The sequence below is a fragment of the Felis catus genome, chromosome B1 (genome assembly GCF_018350175.1).
Source record: "Felis catus isolate Fca126 chromosome B1, F.catus_Fca126_mat1.0, whole genome shotgun sequence".
Lineage (NCBI taxonomy): Eukaryota > Metazoa > Chordata > Mammalia > Carnivora > Felidae > Felis > Felis catus.
The window spans coordinates 38720352-38744565 of NC_058371.1; the positions used below are offsets into that span (position 1 = coordinate 38720352).

Genomic DNA, 24214 nt, shown 5'->3' on the forward strand with positions numbered 1-24214 from the left:
AAACCCACCAGCACGGAGGAATTGCTCTTACTTGCCATAGGAGAAAGGACTCCCTACACCCCATATGGAAATGGAGAGAGGAAGAGCAGGTGTTGTTTGAACTGGGTAAAAAGAAAGATGCTGGTGAGTGGGTGGGCTTTTCTGGGTTGCACCCAGCCAGCTGGTATCAGCCAGTCATGCATGAGTGACTCAACTACGGTGATGACGAACAAAACTCTCTGACTTTTTCAAGAGACCCTTGTTTGCTGCTAACAGAAATGAACCATTCTTAGGAAGTTGCAGAAGGATCAGGTCAGGAAGAGTTTACATTGAACCAACACCACCTGTAGAAAAACCCCGCATGACTCAGTATATGAGGGTAACAGAGTGAACTTAGAAGCACAAACTAACAAGGGTCCCTGGTCCCTTTCTTTAATTAGAACCTACTCTATTTATAAGCAGTATACTCAAGACCAATGGAGGTAGACAGCTAATAAAGAAACCCTAGTTACTAATCATAGGAACAGAAAGTTAGTGCAGAGCCCTTCTTTGCCGTTTCAGATGGACTTCACCATCCTCCCAGTAGTCAATATTTCAAATGTCTTAGAATCCTAGGAAGGAATAAATACCTGCACCCTACTGCTGGATACACAACAAGACTTGTGTCTGCTAATTGAAGATCACACCAACTAGCATTTAGCCCACAACCAGAGCTTCCTGGATGAAAACCACAACTACTCTGCATAGCTTAACTGTGTGAATTCCCATTATCCCAAGGCAACTCAAGACTGCACAGTTCTAAAGTTTACATGCCTTTTATAACTCCTCTGTGTTGCAGAGACTGCTTAGAGGTAGTCTATTAGAGAGAGAATTTGTTTTTGACACAAAGATGCTCCCACCATGGGCTTAAGGGGAAAAATCTTTTCAGTTCTCTTCACAGCAACCTAAATGTTTTCTTTATGGGTGCCTGGATGGCTCAGTGGACCATGCGACTCCTGATCTCAGGATTGTAAATTCAAGCCCCATGTTGGGTGCAGAGATTATTTAAAAATAAGTCTTAAAAAATAAATGTTTAGTTTTAAGAAGAGTTAGAGCTCCCCAAAATTTAGAGTTTTAGTAATATACAGACTTTATTAATATTCAGTCAGTGAGAGCTTTGTAGCAAAGGTTTTAGACATAAATATATATCAGAGAATGAGTGCACGAAAGAAAGCTTAGTACAATATTAAGGTACAGAAGCTTTCCTCTTATGTTCCCTTTTGTCAGAACTTTATGGAATCAGGCATAGGATTTATCTTGGGTAGAGACCCATACATTTTCATATTACTATGACTTTAAAATTTTTTTTAATTTTTTTTCTTTTTTTTTCAACGTTTTATTTTTATTTTTGGGACAGAGAGAGACAGAGCATGAACGGGGGAGGGGCAGGGAGAGAGGGAGACACAGAATCGGAAACAGGCTCCAGGCTCTGAGCCATCAGCCCAGAGCCCGACGCGGGGCTCGAACTCACGGACCGCGAGATCGTGACCTGGCTGAAGTCGGACGCCCAACCGACTGCGCCACCCAGGCGCCCCTATGACTTTAAAATTTTAAAGGAGATATTCAGTTTCCATGTTTTTTACACTGTCAATGTACCATTCTAGAAAGCTAGGTCTCTAACGTGGTTGTTAATAAAAATAAAATCATCAGAAGAATTATAGGGATCAATTACTGAAAGTTATTGTTCTACATAGACAAATACCAGCACAAAATTAAAATCGACATAATTAAAAATCTAAGCAAGGGAGTCAGACATTAATTTTTTTTCTATTTTTTCCCTTTATGCAATAAAGTAGCATAAAAGACATTAGGAAATTCCTTTACCCTGGAAAGATGCCTGAAAAGAACTCTATATTCTGGATTTGTAGTTCTTTCTTCTCTTCTAATAATAGCTTTGAGATATAACTTCAATCCTCACCTAGCACCCCTGAGTGAAAGACACCAGAAGAGGTACAAAGTATAGAAGAGCAGTAGAAAGGAAATGAGTAGGCAATAAATAATGTCCCTTGTTGCTAATTTGAGCTTTATGCTTAATGGAAATAATCTAAATAAAGTATAGTGAAAATAGAAGCATTTTCAAGTACATGGAATTACTTGATAATGCTTGATAATGACGATGATGACAATGAAGATGATGATGACAGCTGACATTTCCTGCACACTTATTAGTTCCAGCCACTATGTTCAGCACTTCATAAGCATTATCTTAACCGAAACACCTCTAGGAAGCAGGCATTACTGTATTATTGCCCTTTTACAAAGGACAAAAGGGAGGTTTGGGGTTTGTTTTTTGTGGTTGTTTTTGTTTCTGCCCAAGGTCATACTGTCATGAAAAGGCCAGGTTGGGCTAGGAAGATAAATCTCCTGATACAGAAACAGGTTCTTAGCCTTACATGTGATTCTAGTCATTGTATACTTTGAATTCAGACCCTAAAAGAGGTACAGCAGTTAATTTAATGGGACTATAAATTTTAAAATATTTATGTCAAGACTTGTATTAAGACCCTTTAAATCATATAAATTATCTATAATTATCTAAGAGCAACAGCCTCCCAAGGATAATCTATAAGAGATCTGATAATTATTCATCAAATATGAAGATATCATAAAAAGAAAAGGAAGGTCTCCCTTTCAATCCCTTGAGAGTTCTAAAGAGGGTGGATTTCTACAAAGTAATCTCCCCTCTATTCTTTTTCATGCATTTACAAATAATTTGAGGTAAACATGCCTATCTTCCATCAGGAGCTTGAAAACTCTATTATTGATTACTAGTTCCTCTAATTTAAGGCCATATGTATAAACAATTTAGAGCATACTTATTTTGGCTAAATATAATAATGATCCTCCTTCTATTCACTATATTTATAGCTCTTACTGTTCTATACCCTTGAACCCAAACCACAGTGAGATTACACCATTTCCACTGAAAGCTCTGAAGCTAGAAAATCAAAACAGAACACACTGGATGTGCTTGCGATTTCAACCACAACTCCTACTCCACCTTAAATAGAATGGACTGCTTTCTCATGGCAAAATAAGATTTATTACTGGCAAAGTTAGAGGCACAAAAAACAATAACTTATAAGGGAAACTGTTCACTAGCAGGGTTCCTTTGCAACAGATTTTAATTGGGAGAAAAATAGAGCAAATTCCAGAATAATCTAGTCTGCACAGCATTTATTTTGGGTATAAAGAAAATGACATCATTATAGGGTTAGGATCTGAAACAACTGTCCCATACAAAACTGGTTACAATGACCAGTTCATTCCAAATTGGTGGGAAACGCTTTGCACTCAAATCGAGGAATGTACAGCCATAGATGCCTCAAAGCATGTCATATGAGTTCACAAACTAGCCTAGATTTTCTAAAACCTGGTTAATTTAAATAGAACAAAGTTTTAACTTGAGGGTAAGTTTGTTCTAAAGGGAAAAAAAATCACTAGGTAAAAATATGATATATAGTAAATTAGAATACTTCTTCAAAAGTAAATAGCATCTTTCACTATTACTATTCTAAAAAGAGATTATATTACACATAGAAGACTGGCACATCTATACAGATATCTTGAAAAGAACAGGGAGAAGAGAGGCTGTCACCTCAGCAGTAAGCTACAGAAATCTTGCAGTCTGCTGGAGTAGCTGCCCCGTGGGCCTTTGGCACCTGCAACCATCCCACTGACCTGGCGCTGTTTGTGGTCCCAGAGTTAGTGACACAGGCAGGGTGGCAACCCCGTCCTCAGTCATCACTTCCAGGGGATAGGCAGGGCTTCGGGAGACAGGTACTTCCAAACAAAGAGAGCTCTGTAACCACCCCATCAACACCCTCTTAGTTGTGTCAGTCACACATGTGGGGGCTACTTAAGCCCTCAGACTCCCTCCTCACCCTCCCTTCTGCCCACAGGTATAGCTTTGCACATCTCATTACTACATCAGTTAGGAAACAGCAGAAGGGAGAAACACAATAAATCAAACTAGTCTAAGAGTCTGACAGGAGAGAATATGGAAACTATTGTTTTGAATAAACATATACAGTATAGGTAAATAAAATCCTTTCTTCTGCTGACCAATAGCATAGATAACTAAATGCAACTGTAATAATCTCCATTCATATTGATACCCTTCACTTAAGTCAGTGGTATGAGCCTAAACAAAAGAGTTCTCCAGGAATGGGAAGAGTGGTATCCCTCATTAAGAGAGGATGCATATTAAATTTAGGGCAATCTGCCAACTCTGAAGTTGTCCTGTGGTGCTAAAAAAAAGTAAAAATAGGAAAAGGAGATTTTCAGATCTCCTCATGACCAGAAAATATTCTTAATAAGCCATTCAATGCATGTACTCAACTTTTCAATCAGAATACAAATGTTTTGATTGGCACTATCATTATCAAGAAGGCAAAGGCAAACAATTCCCTGATGAAACACTGATATTCCCTTGCTAAACCTCACCTTAGGGTTCGAAAACAAAAGCAGGTCCTTCAACCTGGATATCAAGAGACATTTATTACAAGCTTGGAACAACAAATGTCCTTGAGACTTTTGTTGAAGAAAAAACAAACGGAACGGGAGATCAGCAGAAAAGTTTCTATGACCACGTGGAGGGAGGCATTTTCCTCCTGAAGGTACAGATAGTTCAAAAGTTCTGCCACCACTACGAGAAAAATTCAAGTAATCACTCATGTTTCTGGGAGACTGTCCTCCGTACAGAGATAGCCTCAGGCTGCTGATACCTTCATAAATGCTAAAATCAGTATACTAACCAAAAAGAAGAATCAATTTTAAAACACTGTGGTAACCTGAACTTAGCATTGCACAAAAATTAAAAGACAGCTTCTGCCTTCAAGGAGGTAGTAAGCTCTGTAAGCCTCAGAAGAACCTGACTGTTCTTACTCTCCTTTTTCCTCACTGCCACTCCTTTCCCATGGTCTCACAAATGAAGAAGAAAATTACAGGGTTATAGCATGTTGGCTCTGGAAAAAAATCCACATATTTCCTAGCCCAACTCCCTCATTTTACAAGCAAGATCAGCTCAGAAATGGGCAAGTGACATGCCCAGAGCCACAGAGGTAATGTGAAGTACTCGAAAAAAACCAGTCTCCCAAGTGCCAGCTCCATACTTCTTCAGTTCAAAGGGGAGAGAATTTTTCTCCTAAATGCAGAGGATACAATATCCATACACTGGACAACTAAAAACCAAGAGAGAAATACATGGACTCTAACCTCCTACATTCTGGTTTCATTTCAGCTGCTGTGAGTCACTTCTGCTTTCTTTCATGGGAGAAACAAGGACTCTGAGAAAGGATAAAGAACGTAATGATCAGTTACTTCCTTCAGCCAAGAGAAGGAGAATTCTAATTCTCTACTATCTCTGTGCTCACCTTCCTAGGAGAGAGCATTTGGGATTTCAAAATAAGTATTTATCAGTCAACTCAGACAGAAAAAGGGTAATTGGTAGATGTTGCTTCCATGGAAGAACAGTGCAAAAGTCAAGCTGTGCACACAGCCCAAAACAGACCACAAAAGAATGGAAAAAGGCCTCTCCCTCCACTTGCTCTCCATCTCATCAATGCTTAGCAATGTGATGCTATATAATGTAAGATTTAGCTATTACTAATTCTTGGTGTTATTCTACCTGCTCCAATTTCACAGTCTCTTCATTGTTTTCCAATGTGGTCTTGTACAGAAGATTCTAATTTGTCACAAAGAGCTAATCTAAGGAGCCAGAATTCATATGATTTCATACAGTCAAGTAATAGATTTTTGGCGTTGGAAATACACCTTATGAAGTATTTAATCTAATCTTATTTTCCAGATGAGTGTATGAAGAGAGAATTTAAGAATTTAAATACAGATAGAGGTGCCTGGGTAGCTCAGTCGGTTAAGCATCTGATTCTTGATTTCAGCACCCGAAGGTCATGATCTCACAGTTAGTGGGATCAAGCCCAGCATTGGGCTTGGGGCTGACAGCTTAGAGCCTGCTTGGGATTCTGACTCCCTCTCTCTCTCTGCCTCTCCCTTGATGGTGCACGTACTTCTCTCTATCTCTCTCACTCTCTCTCTCAAAAATAAACATTAAAAAAAAGAAGATTTTAGATATAGACAGAACTAGGGCCAGAGCCCAAGTCTTTCAACTCCTAGCACAACACTCTTCCTACCACTTGCATCACCAGCAGACATGGGACTACTGTAGATGCCCACCTTCCACAGACAGGTCTGGAAGCAACCCCTGGGCTCATCAGAGTCTCACTGGTCTTAGATGTGCAATGGCCACAGCAACTTAAAGTCCCTGTCCATCAGTGGCTACTGAGGCTTAGCAAGATAAGAATGTGGACTGGAGAAACAATAGGGGAGACATGAGCAAGGCTGAATATTCAGAGAAAGGAAAAGATCCCATGACAACCTGAATTCTAAGGATAAAGGAGCTAGGAAAGGCAGAAGAAGGAAAGCAGGGAGGAGAAAACATGCTATCAAAAAAGCAAGTGAAAAGAATGGCATCAGAGCACAGAAAGGATAGCTAGTGGCCACATAATATACAGTATTTTGAAGGGGGAAAATCCCTAAATCCTGTTATTTTTTTCACAATGAGACTTTCTCTGCAAGTTGTTTAAGAAGGTATATCTAATTCAATTTTTAATCAACCAGATGTACAGTTACAGCACACTGCTATCTTCAGGTATGTTTTCATAAAACTGAGTATAACACAAGATAAATATTACTTCTACACTAATCAACCATGGGTAGATTTTAATACTTAACACATATTGGGCAGGGCAACCCCACCCTTGGCTCACAACCTAGCTTCTGCAGATGAATCTCTCAGCCTATTTCCAGAGCTGGCCCCATGGCTGTGTGGCCCTGAGACCTCCCAAGAAGACCTCAATACCACAGGAAGAGATACTGCTGACTCAGGAGATGACCAGCTCTCACTTTGAGGCAACCATATGAAGCCAGGCATGAAGTTAAGAATCAGTACGTAGCAATGTTGGCATTTCAGAATCTACTGACTGCAACTCAAATGTAAGTGCTGTATATTCTCTCTCATGTTAGGATATTTCTGAGAATAGTCTTTTGTATGTGTGTAATAGTGGGTGCCTATTCTGTTCAACCTAAATTTCCCATGAAATATTTTAATACATTTTTTTTTCCTTTAAAAAGAAAAGTTATTTTCAAAGGATTAGGCTGTGAAATCCATATTGCTTACCAAGGAGGAGCCTCTGAGTGATGAATTTACCAGGACTCTACAGAGAAGGTGGGCAGTTTCTTGTTACATTAAAATATGCCAACATTTTTTGGCTGTCAAGTGGATATTTTGGTTCCCTCATTTTTAAGCTTAAGAAAATACCCAGCAATTTCCATGGTAAATTCAAAGTCATAATCAGGGATAGGACACACTGCCAGAAGCCAAGCTATCCAACCAGCCTGATGGCAGGGCCCGGGCGGTGGACGGATCAGGACTGCAGGGCAGCCCACCGACAGTGAAGCTTCTTGTACTCCCGCTTTTATGTAATTTGGCCTTAATAAAAGTATTAAGGGGAGTTGTCTGTTGGAGAATTGCCCTCGACAGGCCCCCTGGGAAAAGAACCATTAGGGAAAGAAATAAGGTTCCACAAGGAAATTGTGCAGCCCTACATTTAGCCCTTGCCACCCCTTATAAAGACTCCTCTATCTAAAGGGAGGATAGCCCCATACATTTGGCAGCGAAGGAAGGAACAAATGGATTTGAAAGCCCCACTCCGGCAACAAAGGAGTGTATCTATGGGCACAAGTTACTCCAACCCCTAGGCCCACTCGGCCCCCAGGAGGCATTCAGATGATGACTGAACCTAGTCAGTTAAGGTACAGAATGGTTCATTAGTTCCTAGGTGCATTGTCTCTCTGAGAATGCATAAGGCATGGGTTCCTAAGGCCCTCTTGGCCCCCTCCTGGCATCTTGGACCGAGGCGAACACTTTTGTTCCTCAAACCACAAATGGTTCGGGGAAACAACTAAGAGGTCATGTCCCTGTAACTGTTCCACATGAGGTGTTGAGAGATAGATGACCTTTCATGAAAACAGCAAAGCAAAAGCTTTATAGATTATAAACATAGATACATAATGAAAATAATGTAAGAAATTAATCAATAAGGAAAGGGCAAGAGGGAACGTTATGAGAAAATAACCATGTTATTCCTTAAAGGGTGATTACACATAGGAACATTTTTAGAATTCGGTAATGCCAGAAAACGTAGGTGACGCACGCTACAAGGAAATTGCTAACAAATATAATGCCACGTTTGCCACAATAAAGCGGCCAGTCCAACACACTGCTGTTGTCTGTGTCCATTTTTATTTTTGTTTTATTTTATTTTCACTTTTTCACCGACGCCATTCATCCTTCGGGAACGCTTGGACCTGCTGGAGCTGCACTCCAGCAACACACCAGCTTCCCAAGGACAAGATGCCAGAAAATGTAAAGCCAAACCTATTTTATACTGACTTAGTCCTTAGGTTTAGTCTTCATTACCTTCTAAAACTGTTGGCCATATCCCCACCTCGAGTCCTGAAGCAACCCTTATACAGTTGACATTTTAGATAGGCATTGATTTGCTTGGCACAAAGTATATGCAAGGTAAATATATGAGATTCCCACCTCTGGGAACTAGCAAGAAGTGTGAAATGTTGATCAACAGAATCTCTCTACTTGTATTGCAACTGGAAGGGTCTACAACAGAAATAATTCCTAGAACACATGGTCCTACACTTGGGCTACTCAGCCAATCACATAAGAAATCTGTGTTCCACTCACCAACCATTGCCTTTCTAAGTCATGAGTCTTGGAATTCTTTAGCTGAATTGTTTAAATAAGGACAGTTTGCATGGGCCTCTGACAGCTGGCTCAGCTGACCAAAGAACTCACTAAATACAAAAGTTACTATCTACATAATGACTATCTCATGCTACTTGGGCCCATCCTAAGCCTTATGATTTGTGCTCTGCAGAGATAGTTTTTAACTGTGTTTTGTTTTGTTTTTTATCTTAGCAGGGAAACACTGAAGAAATACAAATGTTTCCCTATCATTCCATCACCTAGAAATGCACTCTCGTCCTGGGAAAGCAAGACTAAAATGTCCACACATGATGAATGTGCACCTCTAGTCAACAAGATTTAGATAAAGAACTTAAGAAACCAAGTTGGATCAACAATACTGAGAACCAAGCCACAGCAATGCAAGTATCTCACATACAGCCTGGCAAAAGGCCCCTCTTCTGCCCTGAAGGGATTATTGCCTCCAGCTCAAACAATATTCATTTTCCATTTCTTCTCATGGTGGCATCTCTATTTCAGCTACCATCAAACAGTTACCAGCTACCATCACCTATCCTTTTTCTTTCTCTCCCTTCAGGTACTCATAGCTCCCATAACAACAGATCTGAGACATGGAAGCCCTGATCAAAGATGACTAGTTTTAGATGTCTATAAAACAGAGCATGTCAAGGTCAATGGGTCACAGGCAGGACAATACAATACTCACTCCTAACCACTCTGTCATCCTTAAAGGGCTCTCATTATATTTAGGTCTCACATGTCAGCACAGCATCCCTCAAGTTGGTGTTTAGCCTCATTACTTACTTGTCTTATCTTTCTGAAGATAACTGTCCTAAGTTGTTTAAAAGAGAAAGCAAGAATTGGCAAAAATGGTGGATATAATAAGGTAGAGAAAAGACAGAAAAAGGAAGGTATCTAGTCACCATCTCCATCCCACATACAATAAAGTTTTCTGTCCAACTGCCTTTGTTTCACAGATGAGAAAACTGAGAGAACAAGAGAAGAAGGACCCTTCCTTCCCAGGTCTCACAATTACTAGCAGAGTTGGGCCAACAGAGATACTCAGGCCTCAGTTCTCAGTGCTTCCTCTGCTAAAAAGTAGGGTCTTAATAAAGGACCAGCTGAATCAACAAAAGGGAGTGGCTTACTTGAGAACATTCTGAGCACAGAATTTATATTGCCCTCCCCCTTTCTGAATGTAGGTTTATGGAGCATTCAACAGCAGATGGGATAAACCACATTCACAAAGAGGTGGGATCAAGTCCAATGACACCAAATACTAGACAACCATTTCTCCTTCTCCAAAATACAGATAGTTCAACATACCCAAGCCAATTAAGAGGAATAAGCCAGTCCTTTCAATAATCGATTAAGAAAAACAAATTTAAAAATCCACAGAGCACTTTGCAGTTTATCTAGAACTTTCATATACATTGTTGTATCTGACCCTCACCATAGTCTCATTTTCCAAGTAAAGAAATAGAAAATCAAAGAAACCTTGCCCCAGCTCACAGCTGGTAAGCAGCAAGGCTGGGAGTTGAGCACATATCTTCCAACTCCACATTCAGTGCATCTACTTGTACACTACCTCCACCCAATATTATTAATGACAAAAAGCCAAGCACAACAGTAGCTCAAAGGGCTGACTGAACCACACCCTCTAGCCAGCTAAACAATGACTAAAATCCTTGCTGGAACCCCAAACAGGCTCTGCCTCCCCAGAATTCCAGGATTGAACATTTTCACAGTAGGTTCAGACCCAGGCATCTGAGAAAACCCCAATGCCTCACTATCCTTCATGAACTCTAGCCTGATCACATGAATGACACTAGTGTGGCTAGAGCAGGACCTGCCAAGTTCATTGGGCTCTTGGTGACACAACCCAGCTGTGCAGGCAGGTTCCCTACAAGGGAGCTCCCAAACATTCCAAACATTGTGCTGCAGAACTGGAGGGAGGAAATAAGCTGCGGAGGGAGCTGGCAAATCTGACACAACCTTCCATTCCACATTTGCACTTTTGCACCAGTAAAGCAGTTTAAAATATGCTCCCCAAGAGTGGCACAGACCATGACTTAAAGAATACACTAGAAACCATCAGGAGGTTCTGAGAAGTGGGAACAGAGTGGGAACAAAGAGAACTTCAATTTCAATTTTTACCATTGGTACATATTCCTTTCATATTTTTAAAAACTAGTTCAAAATTAAATTTAAAATCTATAATGACTGCACTGGAAAGTCATGGAGGCAAACAGAAAAACTTACACTAGATTAAGTTAACTAATAACACACAAGAAAATCATTTTAAACCAAAGCTTTGGAAACACTGATCTAGACATGAGACCTTTAAAAAGCAAAATAAGGGAAAGAGACTCATGTACAAATTTTATGAATTTTCCCTTCACAGTAATATAAGAACAGAGCAATTTTTGGATAAGCAAAATATCTGTTAGTACTTAGTACTTTGTGCTAGGCATTTTATCTTATTTAATCTCAATACCATGGAAGAAATGATATTATCCACAAGTTATAGTTCAGGAAACAGAAATTAAGCAGCTTCAAAGAGCTGCACAGCTACTAACACCTGGGGCATAAAGATAGAAATAGCCAAGCTGGAAATAAAGATAAACCCTATAAGGACAGCCACCACTGCATGGCAAAAGACAACTGCACCTATGGAAAGAACACAGAAAGGAATGGTCTGATTTTGACAATAATTTCAGCTGTACTCCCAATGTGGGTCACTTTCCTCCTGTGAGGTCCCCATGTGGGCAGTGCTGGCCTCCATATTCAGAGATGATGGAACTGAGACACAATCAGTAGGACGTGAGTATAAAGAAGTTTTCACAAAGTGTTGTTGGATTTGCATTAATCTACCCATTTTTCTCCCTCAGCCCTTCTTGACACCCAAGGCTCCATTTGAGAGATGACTGATGGGGCAGCGGGGGGCTGACTGCCATGGTGCCATGGGGAACACAGTACTACCTGGAACCCTGCCACACTTACAGTGTGAGCATATATACCCACAACTCCACATTCATTATCACCATTCTCTAAGGTCTAAGTCCTCTCACGTGCCTGATGTAAGGAAGAACAAGTTAAAAATAACGAGAGCCTAAGTTTATTAATATTTACTAAGCTTTTATTACCACAGGAGAAATTCGGCAAAGTGCATCCCATGCACTGCACGTCAGTCAATCTTCACAACCACCACCTCTCAGAAGAGGTGCTATCACCATGTCTAGATCACATACGAAGAAACGGAGACTGAAGAGTGGTTAAGTAACTTACTGGAGGTCAAACTGTAAGAAAGAGAGCTAAAACTCAATCAGTGAACCTGTTTAATTCCCAAATCCAGGCACTGTGCCTCTCACAAAATATGTTTCACATCTTTTTTTTCAACTATTCTCTTTTGTCCTTTATTATTAAAGCTACAGAACAAAATATCCAATTAGAAAAAGGCATTTTTTTTATACTAATGGGCTATGTAAGATAAATGACATTATAAAATACTGGAAATATAAATTTAAAATTATGGACTTAAACTCTGTAATCAAGGCAAGAAATTTCAATATACCCCATACATACCCACCAACACATCTGTTATAATCAGCTGAATGTCCTGTACATTCAAATACTAGGGTCCTCACAGGCTCTTGGGTGTTCATGAGCCCTTTGACCCCAAGCATCTCAAGAAGGGACAAAATACCAACACACTGGGCTCAAGCTCCCTTCTTTACCACTGCTGACTTTATTTATGTCTTGCACTTGTCTGTGCCTATTGAGTATGAAAAAAAAAGAGGCCTTCCCAGAGATAAACTAAGAAGCTAAAATTCCCTCAGTTCCAGAAAAAGATACTCCCTATGCCTTTTTTTCTTTAGATAAGTAGCTAACCTTTGAAGTTTCAAACCTAATACTAAATTCTAAGACGAATCATGTTTCTATACTAACAGCACAGTCAACTTTCCCTTAGAGCAGATGTACACCGAAATGAGAATGACAGCCTTGCACAGTTGTCAGACGGACCCCACTAAATGACCAAGTTCAAACTGGGAACCTTCCAATGTCTGGATGCAGTTTCATAAAAAATAGCTGAAATTAGCACACTACAGTCTAGGAGCACCAAGCTATGTCTAACCACCTCAAAAGAGCAACACAACTTAAATGAAAAAATCGCAACATGCCCAAACATTACAGACCCTGTAACAAATATACCCTCTTCATTTGTCAGCCTCGTTTAGAAAACAATGTATATGAACTATCATTTTCCTAAGTTTCTAAGACTTTCTTACCATGCTTTTCAGTTTAAATCAAACAGTTTAAAATCCAAGCAATTTTCTGTAACTACAATTATACATAACCCAGTACTGCCCAGGACAAAGAAAATAAACTGAATTCCAGTTACCTCCGTCAGCAAACAGTCTGCCCATAATTTTGTGAGGAATACAAAGAACATTCTCCCGTTCCATCTGTTCAACAAACCTTCATCTTCAGCAAGGGCTCTTTTAATGTACTTCTATAGCTGCTCCGGTTGTAAGTACAAACTGCTACACGCTGACTCTGCAGTGACATTCTCCCAGAATGCTACTATGTCCCTCAGGGGCTGAGGGATAAGAACTTGAAAGAAGTTACAGGAGAACTCCCCCCGCCCCCTCCACTTAGCCTCAACAGGCAGCTTCCCTCCAAGAGATCTGCTTCAAAAGTCCAGACCCAGTGAAGTCACACATGACCTCACAAACCTCCAATTTAACTCTTCAGAAGCCAGACGGCAAGCTGACAATAGGGAGAAAGGACAATTGTCTTAGTTGATTTGGAGTGTTTGCTCTTTTGGGAGAAAGAGGTTTGTCCAACATCATTTCAAAAAAGAAAAAAAGAAGAAAGTAATTTCAGCATTGTTCTTCCATAATAACACTAAGGTTTTTGAAGTACTGTTTTTGAAGACTCTAAGTTCTGGCAGCACACACTAAAGAATGACTGAAAGAGGAAAAAAAACCTAATCCATTTAGATTTTATAAAATTCACACTTAATCTTGTGATTTGTGTTTTCTTATTTTCATGTCTACTTTTGTTTCTGCTTTTCCGGTATCGTTGAAATTAAAGTATTCATTTTCCCTGTTGTTCAAGTTCCGCGTCAGACAACCAGAGGTGGACAGGCAACACTCACAGCTGTCAGACACAACAGCAACCGCCTGCAGATGCATCTCAGAAACCGGGAACCAAAGGAGTCCCATAGAAAGGCCAGTCAGCAGACCCAACTAATGGATAACAGAGTCCACATTCAGTGCCCCTAAAGGGAAAGGAAACTTCATTCTGTTTCCCATGCTTTTTCTTTGGACAACAGCTGTTTTTGTTAGGATATTGGAATTACAAGGATCCAGGAGGTAGAATAAGTAAAAATTACTTTATAAACAGAAGTAGATAAAATTATATCCTCTCAAAGAAAATGTAATACGCCCTTTCAAGAATGCCTTGATTCACCCAGAAAATGATTACAACTTACTGTCCAGCAATTTTGTTCCTAAATATATACTTAGCCTAGAGAAAGTCTCCCATAAGTGCACAAGAAACAACAAATTAGAATGTTCACTATCAGGCCATTTGAGATAACAAAAATACAAGGCAGCCAAAGTGTTCATAAATAGGAAAATGGAAAAACAAATTACAGTATACATCCATGTAATGAATACTATACAGCAAATTAATAAAGTAGGACTTTATGAATCAGTAATAATGAATTTGAAATGTTGAGCAAAAAAGTGAGTTACAACAGGAAAGAAGAAGGTAACATTTATATAAAGTCTAAAAACATGAAAAGATACTATCTAGTGTCTACAGATGCACACTTGTATAGGAATGACAGACACCCACAGGCCATGGTTACCCTAAGGAAGAGAAAAAGAGGAATGCAAACCAGGAGGCATTCACCAAGTTGGCAATTCATTTGCAATGTTTCTTTCTTAAATTGGCTGGTGAGATCACAAGTGTTTATTATTTTCCATACTCTTGGGATGCCTAAAATGTCTCAGAAGTTGTAAAATGTCAACTGCATAATGCCTGCCTTTGAGCACAGTGGCACCTGTTCAGTCTGAAAGATTAACAGAAGAGGCAAAGAGGTTCACAGTCCCCTCAGCTCCCAACTCTCAAGTCCCCAAATTCAAGCAGCTGTTACTAATTCTGCCTCATTTTGGCTCTGTCTGGACAATCACCCTGCACACTCCCCACCAACAATCATTTACACACATCCACCTCTGCCTTCAAAACCCACCACAGAGACGCTTGGGTGGCTTAGTCAGTTAAGCATCCGACTTCGGCTCAGGTCATGATCTCACGGTTAGTGGGTTTGAGCTGCATGTGGGGCTCTGTGGTGACAGCTCAGAGCCTGGAGCCTGCTCCTGATTCTGTCGCGCTCTCTCTCTCTCTCTCTCTCTCTCTCTCTCTCTGTCTCTCTGCCCTGCTCCCACTAGTACACTGTCTCCCTCTCTGTCTCTCTCTGTCTCTCTCTCTCTCTCTCTCTCTCTCTCAAAAATAAATAAGCATTAAAACACACACACACACACACACACACACACACACACACACACACACACAAGCAACACTTCCAGGAGGGCCTCTACAACACTTCCTGGAAGTAGCCTCAGCCTCAGACCCTTACTGTCTGGCTCTCTAGGCCTTGTAGTAAAAATACTTGTGAAGTTGTCCGTCTCTTCTCTGGCGGACACCAAGTACCTAGTATAGAGGAGCTGCTAATTAAGTTCTTCACTAAACAAAAACCTAGTCTCTAATATGTGCTGGACCCTGTAACACTGAGTGTCAAGACTAAAGACTCAAGAAGATCACTGTCCATACCTAGCTAAGTACATTACAGGATGAATCCTAAAACTATTGTTAAGGGAACTTTTATGGTTTTGCTTTGCAACATTCAATACCTCTTATTTTCTCTGTACTAAAAATTTTATATTACTACTCTTAACTAGAAAATGTCATGTTCTTTGTGTTGCAGTGGAGCTGCTAAATAGATAAACACAGTGAAACAAACTGTCACTAAAAATCCTCACCTTCAAGTAATCTAAGGCTCTTAGAATTATTATTACAGATATACAACATCCTAAATCGACCTGACCAGAGCTCTTTCATATCAGGTGACTTTGAAAAAGTTTTAAAGAAAATAGCTCGGGGCACCTGGGTGGCTCAGTTGGTTAAGCGTCCGACTTCAGCTCAGGTCATGATCTCACAGTCTTTGAGTTCAAGCCCCACGTCAGGCTCTGTGCTGACAGCTCAGAGCCTGGAGCCTGCTTTGGATTCTGTCTTCCTCTTTCTGTGCCCCTTCCCCACTCATGCTCGCGCTCTCTCTCTCTCTCTCTCTCTCTCACTTTCTCTCTCTCTCAAAAATAAATAAAAAAACATTAAAAAATTTTAAAGAAAATAACTCACGCAGTGTTACTACTGATAATAACGGACAACATATTTTGAGTACTCCATCAAGTGGAAGTAAATTATTATCTCTTTTCCCAGGTAAGAAAGTTGAGGTTTAGGGAAATAATTTACCAAAATTTGAACCAAGGCAATCTGACTTAAGAACCCACACTGTTTATAAGAAACCATACCGTTTCCTAGCAGGAAAATGGATCCACCCCAATTATATTTCTAGAGTAAGGATGGGCACCCCATGATCACTACACCAAAGATGAAGAAATCATTACAAGGTTCACAGCCAGGACCACTCACTGTTACAAACCTCTGTTAGACTCATCCCTGCCACTAGCACAGTAACCCTGCTCACCTGAGAATAGGGACTATCTTACTTAGCTTTATATTCTGCCTTTAAACAGTTTCCAGTGTTTCTCAAACTTTAAAGTACTCATGAATGACCTCAGAATTTGTTAAAATGGTTAAAATACACATTTTGATTGAATACATCAGGGGTAAGGTCTGCGTTACACATTTCTAACAAACTCCAAAAGGAGAGGTTGACAGTCCAAGCTGAACATCAGGATCACCTGGGAATTGTTTTCATATTTTTTTTAACGTTTTATTTATTTTTGAGAGAGCATGAGCAGGGGAGGGGCAGAGAGACAGGGAGACACAGAATCTGAGCTGTCAGCACAGAGCCCAATGTGGGGCTCGAACCCACGAACCGTGAGATCATGACCTGAGCCAAAGTCCAACTGAGCCACCCAGGCACCCCAAAGAGTGATAGCTTTAAAAGATTCCCAGGTGGGGGCGCCTGGGTGCCTCCATCAGTTAAGCGTCAGACTCTTGGTTTTGGCTCAGGACATGAGTTCAACATCAGCCTCTGAGCTAATGGTGTGGAGCCTGTTTGGGATTCTCATTCTCTCTCTCTCTCTCTCTCTCTCTCTCTCTCTCTCAAAACAAATAAACTTTAAAGCTATCACTGTCCAGATGTCATCCTCCACCAACAGAATCAGAATCTCTGTTGGTGAAGCATGGGAAATTGGAATTTTAAAAAGCTCCCTATGGGGGCGCCTGGTTGGCTCAGTCGGTTGAGTGTCCGACTTCAACTCAGGTCACGATCTCGCGGTCCATGAGTTCGAGCCCCGCGTTGGGCTCTGGGCTGATGGCTCAGAGCCTGGAGCCTGCTTCCGATTCTGTGTCTCCCTCTCTCTCTGCCCCTCCCCCATTCATGCTCTGTCTCTGTCTCAAAAATAAATAAAAAACGTTAAAAAAAAATTAAAAAAAAAAGCTCCCTATGTAACTCTAATGTGCAGTCAGGTCAGAGAATCCTATTCTAGAGCTTTCCTACTTTAGCTTGGTCCATGGACCACTGTTCCAGACCAGTGCCTGTCAAATGTCAGTTTATGTAAACCACCTGGACATCTTAAAATGCAGATCCTAAATTAGTAGGTCACAGATGGGGCCTGATATTCTGCAATTCTAACAGGCTCCCAGCTCAACACCACTGTGAAGCAAGGTTGTAAGTAGAAAGATTAAGAATCTCAATAGTTCAGTGTGTGACTTATAAGGCTTTCCTTTAATAATTCTTAATGGAAAGATCAGTAGAACACTACAGATGGAGGTTTAGGTGCAGGCATATGAAATACCATATGGGGTGTGGGGATTATGAAGTCAAATTATTGACCTAACATTGGTTTAGATGTAGTTTGATATTAATCTTCATTAGCATGCATGAGAAAGATTATATTGAACTTACCATGGCCATGATATTGAATATTAAGGGTCTGTTAGGAGCTGAGTCAATTTAATACAGATTCTGTACATCAGTTGATAGAAAGCTTATGAGATCCACAGTAGAAAAAGAAAAAAAGATTAAGGCACTGGAAATGTACCCATCTGGAGTTCTGATAAATTGGTACTCCTATGTAAAATACCTTCATATAACTTTCTCTTTTTGCTTTCCCAAACAACAAATCAATGAATAATATTTCTCATCCAGTATTGCAAATCTTGTGTTAAATGACCTCTGCTAAAAGGAAATGCTGTTGCTTCCTTTAAAAGATAAAAATTGCACTGATATATGAATAAAAAAATGGCTATATCATCTCAACCAGTTAAAACAGTAACTGCCAATCAGATTTTTATTTAGACCCATGATTACCCTTGTAATAATATATACGTCCAATGTCATTTAAAGTCTTGGGGCGCCTGGGCAGCTCAGTTGGCTGAGCATCCAACTCTTGATTTCGGCTCAGGTCATGATCCCAGGGTCATGAGATCGAGTCCTACATCAGGCTCCATGCTGAGTGTGGATCCTGCTTAAGATGCTCTCTTTCCCTCTGCCCTTTTTCTCTGCTCTCCCACTCTCTCTCTAAAACAAATTTTAAAAAATAAATAAAAACAAAGTGTTTTAATATGGTCTTTGATAAAAGATCATCCACTTCAGCAAGCATCCCACAGCACTCTTCATACTAATATCCATCATTATCCAGGGCATTACTTTAAGTTGTGAACTAGAGAATTAGAATGTTTCTAGGAAACCCTATTTCAAATCCAGGACCATTTCCTGAAGTTATCACCAATTTATATAGAAGGCACTCAACAAACAGAGCCCCAAATCACCAAGGCCAGCCAGGGCCAGGACTGTCTGAGAGAAATTAAAAGAACATCCATCAGACGACTGGAGCACTGAGCTTCTCCCTGATAACCAAGGCACTGCTGGAGAAACGAAGCAAGTACAGAAGAGCACCCAGGAAACTCACCTTGGAGGGCATTTCCTACAAATACAGAATCAAAAAGATGCACAAGCAGCACCCAAGTGCTCCTGTGTGTGCATCTCTGCAGCTGGCCTCAGCACACCCCTCATCATCCAAGAGTTCGCTCATGCCCACAGCTGCAAGCCTCACATCCAAATGGTAACTCCAAAGTCCTGCAGCCAGCCTTCAATCTCACACTCCCAACAGCACTTCTACATAAAGCACCATCACTCTCCTGAAATTTAACCTGTTTAAACTGACCTCACTACTAGCTACTCTCCTACAAACCCCACCGATCTCCCCAATTCCTATTACTTCTAGATTCAGTAAGTCATCCACGCTTGAAGTCTCACAATGATTTTGACTCAGCCTGCATGTCCTATATTCAAACATTTGCTAAATCCTTGCATCTGTTTTTCTTTACCAGGTTTTTCTTGTGTATTTTCTTACATCCCTTAGATTATTATTCAGACTACTACAAAACTCACAATAGGTTTAAAATAAATATCCACAAACTAGAACTTAGCAAATTCTTACAACAAAGCTATAAAATGAGTGGTAAGGTTATTTCCACCTCACCAATGGAATCACAGGCTGTCTGGAGTAAAACAAGATCAGGCAGCCAGTAAAGAGGATGACGTGACCTCCTTGTCTTCTGATCCCAAATCCCCATATTTATGCCACCCTACCACAGAGTGTTGTACTTTATGAAAAGAAAGTGGTATTTCAGGAAGTCCAGCAATAGGTGTGCCAGATAGTTAGAGCTGAGAGGACAGTGCTGGCAGCTCAGAGACTGATACAGGACTTGAGCTCATGGCACAGTAGCATGATGACATAAATTTTGATTTATTTATCTCCTATGATGTACACCAGGCATTGTTAAGCTACTTGATTTTCTTTTCTTGATTTCTGCTACCTGACTAATCTCATTTGCTTCCCCTTCCTTTACCAGATAGGTATTATACACTGCATTTTATACGTGGAAACGTTCTCAGATTTTCTGTAATTACTCAATATCACACACCTAGTAAGTAACTGAGACAGGATTCAAACCCAGATAGGACTGGCTCTGAAACCTAGCAGAGCCCCCATCACTCATCACTGAGCAAGGATCCCTTTGTGGTAAATAAAAAAACAAAATCCATTATAAGTGCTTGGGAGAGAAGCTGGAAAGAAAAAAAAATAAGAACCCATTTTCTGCAAAACTAGTCTTCAAACCCAAAAGAAAAGGACTAAAGAGATTACTACAGCAAGAGCTACCCAATATTAAACCTATGAGACTGCGGAGCTTCCTGCTCCTAATGATACAAGAAACATCGGAAACTCACTGGTCAGCCAGATCTCTAAAGACAATTTCACAGGATCAAAATCTTTTCCTCATTCAGAAGCTTAACTAATACCACATTATTTTCATTCTTATTTTGATACTTATAAACTAAAATGCCTGCAGGTTTTAAACTGAAATGTTAAAAACATTTTTGAAATCACACTTCACGTGCTTTTTCCTAGACAAACACTAAAGAAAGAGAAAAACTGAAGAAAAGGGATACTTTTAAACACCAGCATTCCATTTGAAAAGAGGGAAAACAAACAAACAAACAAACAAAAAAGGAAGGCAAAAAAACCAAAACTATCAAATTTGGAGTGGACCCAAGACTGACTGAAGCACTCTCCTCAGGCATATCAGTTGCACACTGATGTAATTCACCTCTTCTGCTGTACTCCTCCATATCCTGAGCGGTATCTGAAAGAAAAGCCAGGAGGCTGAGACATAAAATATATCTATTATGCTAAACAGTTAATTTTAAAATGCAGTTTTATATGTTTCAGAGAACCAAAAGAGAGGATCCTGCCATGTTACTATATTTGGTATCTCTCTTTTCCTATCTGTCCAAACCCAAGCTCAATAGAAATGGACAATATTTAGCTCTGTGAATGGTCACAGTGACAACATTTGTGCCTTATAGTCTTCAGGTCACAACTTACTGATTGGAGTTGCAATCATCAGATGATAAGCCAGCAAGGGAGAAGCACCCAGACACAAAGGAACCCATTGGAACATGTACAACTGTAAGTCTCTAATTATCCTTTCTAATTCTGGAGCCATGTGACTGGACTTCACACAGCACTGCTGACCCCATCAGCCTGAGTGCTATGTAGCGGACCACAAAGGGAGGGGATGCTCCTCTTTGCTCCTTCATTAAAATATTGTGTTACAATCACAGGGTGAGTTATTTCCTGACCGACATGCGGCTTCCTCGCCAACATTCAGTGTCCAGAGCACTTCAGAGCACCTGAGAGTATTTAACTATTCCTGTCCAGATTTATTCCAAGGTCTTAAGAAGTTTTTTTCACCTTATAAAGAATGATGTATTTGATATTAAAAAGGTATATAATCCTTCAAAAGACAAATAGTGAGCACATGTACTCTTTAAAAATGCCCTTTCCAACTTGATACTAGAATACTACAGATTTGAAATGTTTTCTTCTTTGATTTAAGTGGAGAGAGTAACAGGGAAGAACAACCCCCGCCCCTGATCACCAATGCATGGCTAAATCCAAATTGGAAGGCACTGCTGAGAGAGAGAACTAAGTTTTGCTGAAGTGATACAACATCCTCATTAACCTTCCCAACCACTTGCACCTTTCTTTAAAGAAGCAACACAAAAGAGAATAGTGTTATCTTGCATTCAAATGAAATCACTGTCAAATACTGCCACTGAAATCACCTTTTTTTTTCTTTTTTTAGAGAGAGTGAACACACCCATGCTGGGTGCACAGGCTCCACACCCAAAAGAGCCCAACACAGGGCTCGATCTCATGACTGTGAGATCATGATCTGAGCCAAAATCAAGAAAGAGTCAGACACTCAGGCACCCCTGAAATCATCTTTAATGACAAAGTAAATCACATACTGAAGTAGGAAAGGATTTTAAAATATACCTAGGCAATGCCAAATATATTTTTGTTTTGAAACCAAAAATAAATGGGCTCTGGAGCCTGACTGCCTGGGTTCAAACCCTGGGCATGCAACCTACCATCTGTGTTACTTTGAGTAAGTTACTCAAATGCGCTATGCCTCAGTTTCCTCATCTAGAAAATGAGAACATTAATTGCTCCTTTCTCCTAGCTTATTATGAGAATTACATACCATGTGTTTACTAAATAAAAACTATAGGATGCCTATGATACAGAATTATGCTTAGAGACAACCTAAGTAATATTATAATCTTTTCTACTGGCTGACAGTTAATATTTTATACATTAAAATCAATACCTCAACAGAGATGGGCTTAATTTCTTGGTTCAGGTCTAGTTAGAATCAAAGAAGCATTATCAGGGAGACAGTCATATCATCATCAGTCATTAGTCATATCATAAGTCGTGTATCATCCCCTTTTCTTTGTGCCTTCTTGAGAGTTCACTTTATTCAATATAGTCAGACCCCACCCCCCCAGTCCACTGCCAAGGGAACAGGAGAGGCCAGTGAATAGAGACAGAATACTAGGCATGTACACTTGTTTGATTTATCACTTTCCTTATACAAATGTCACATTTATTAATAAAATTGGAAAATGTTTTTTCTCTTGAATCCTAACACTTTGGCCCTGAGCACGTTGTTGAGGGAAGTCAATCAGGCTGACTATTGGGCAGTCAGCATTCAAGTCTGGATTTCCTTAACAGGCTCCATAGTCTACTTCCTTACCTCTGCAGAAGAATGTTTTAATGTAAAGGAAATGTTTAAAAGCCTGCTCATTGATTACTTTAAAAATTTGTGGAGACATGTTTGTTAACAATTTGGTAAATTTTTTTTCTCAAATTGAACACACACACCAACAACAACAATAAATTCTACAATTACCAACTCACACTTCTGGTTCCATAGACATATGGCATTAGAGAAATTAGATTTAGAAAAAGAATAAAGGTATGAGACCAGGCTGCCTAGAAGAGCAAATATATCTAATCTAGGAGTCAGACAATTTGAACTCTGGTAAAGGATCTCTCACAGGTAAATCCATCCCACCAAACTGGGACTCAGATTCTTTACTGTAAAACAAGACTATCTAAGGCCCCCTTCAAGCTAAAAAAAATGTCATAATTCTTCAACCTACAATTTTTCTGGTGCTGCAACTTAAAAGCACCAAAAAGTCAGAGGGGTAAAGAAAAGCATAAAAGTTATTCCAGTTTCTTTAAAATTTTTTAGGAAAAAATAAATAAAACTTCTTAGATCATTGAGCCCGCCCTACATTTTTAACCCTGAATGGACACATAAATCATAAAATAAAACCTTCTTCACCTGTAACCACATATTATGCCAACTCGAAGAACACAAATAGGTCTGTTCAAGTTACCAGAAGTGTTAAAGGAAGGGAAGAATGACCACTAGTCAGGAATCACATGGAAGAGTATCAGAGCTGAAAGAAGCGTGGCTGACACATCCCTCAGATGCTTCTCATTCATATTAGAATTCACTCTTTTTTTTTAAATTCCAGTTAGTTGCACAGTGCTAGTGTCAGGTGTACAATTTAGGAATTTAACTCTTCCATACAACACCGAGTGCTCATCACAAGTGCACTCCTTAATCCTCACCGCCTAGCTCATTGATCCCCCCACCCACCTCCATTCTGGTAACCATCAGATTGTTCTCCATAGTTAGAGTCTGTTTCTCAGTTTGTCTTACTACTGGCCAAGAGCTCAAGGTTTGACAATGCAGGTAATGAAGCTTTATCTTGAGATTGCCTAAAGTGTGCTGCTGTCTAAATCTGAGATGCTAAAATATACTATAACTTGCCAAATACTCTTTCTTAACTATCTAACTCTGCCCTACTAATAATGACTGGCACCCACACTGGCCCCAATGATGACTACTTCCTATTGTAAATAAGCAAACCATACATTTGATAAACATTTCACCTAATTCCTTCCTGATCTGACTTTCTGATGTTCATCTCTTTTTATTTACTTACTCTCCCTGAAGCTTCTGCAGCAAAGCCTCTCAGCCCAAAATACCTCAGCTCCCCCATCTATTTTTTGGGTCTGTAATATAAACAACTTCAACTCACCCCAGAAAGCTGGACTGAAGTTCTAATAAAATTATCTGCATGCCTATACTATTGCATTTTATCTCAACTTACAGTTATCAGAGATGATGGTGAAACAAAAGGGCCCTCCTCCCACCCCAAGGGGAGGACCATGGTCCTCAGAAACACCTTACCCTCAGGGA

The 24214-nt window shown here is 40.0% G+C and overlaps 1 protein-coding gene across 24 annotated transcripts in view; it reads right to left on the minus strand.

Annotated features, from left to right (window-relative positions):
• The window catches only part of PSD3 (pleckstrin and Sec7 domain containing 3), a 785560-nt gene that overhangs the window by 410005 nt on the left and 351341 nt on the right, over positions 1 to 24214 (minus strand). For 22 of the 24 annotated variants that reach the window (XM_045055432.1, XM_023252529.2, XM_045055431.1 and 19 more), the window contains one exon: positions 20696 to 20731. The exons of the other annotated variants lie outside the window; for them this stretch is intronic. In XM_045055432.1, the coding sequence (XP_044911367.1) occupies positions 20696 to 20731 (36 nt within the window). The remainder of the gene's footprint in view (positions 1 to 20695; positions 20732 to 24214) is intronic. 24 annotated transcript variants of the gene reach the window in all.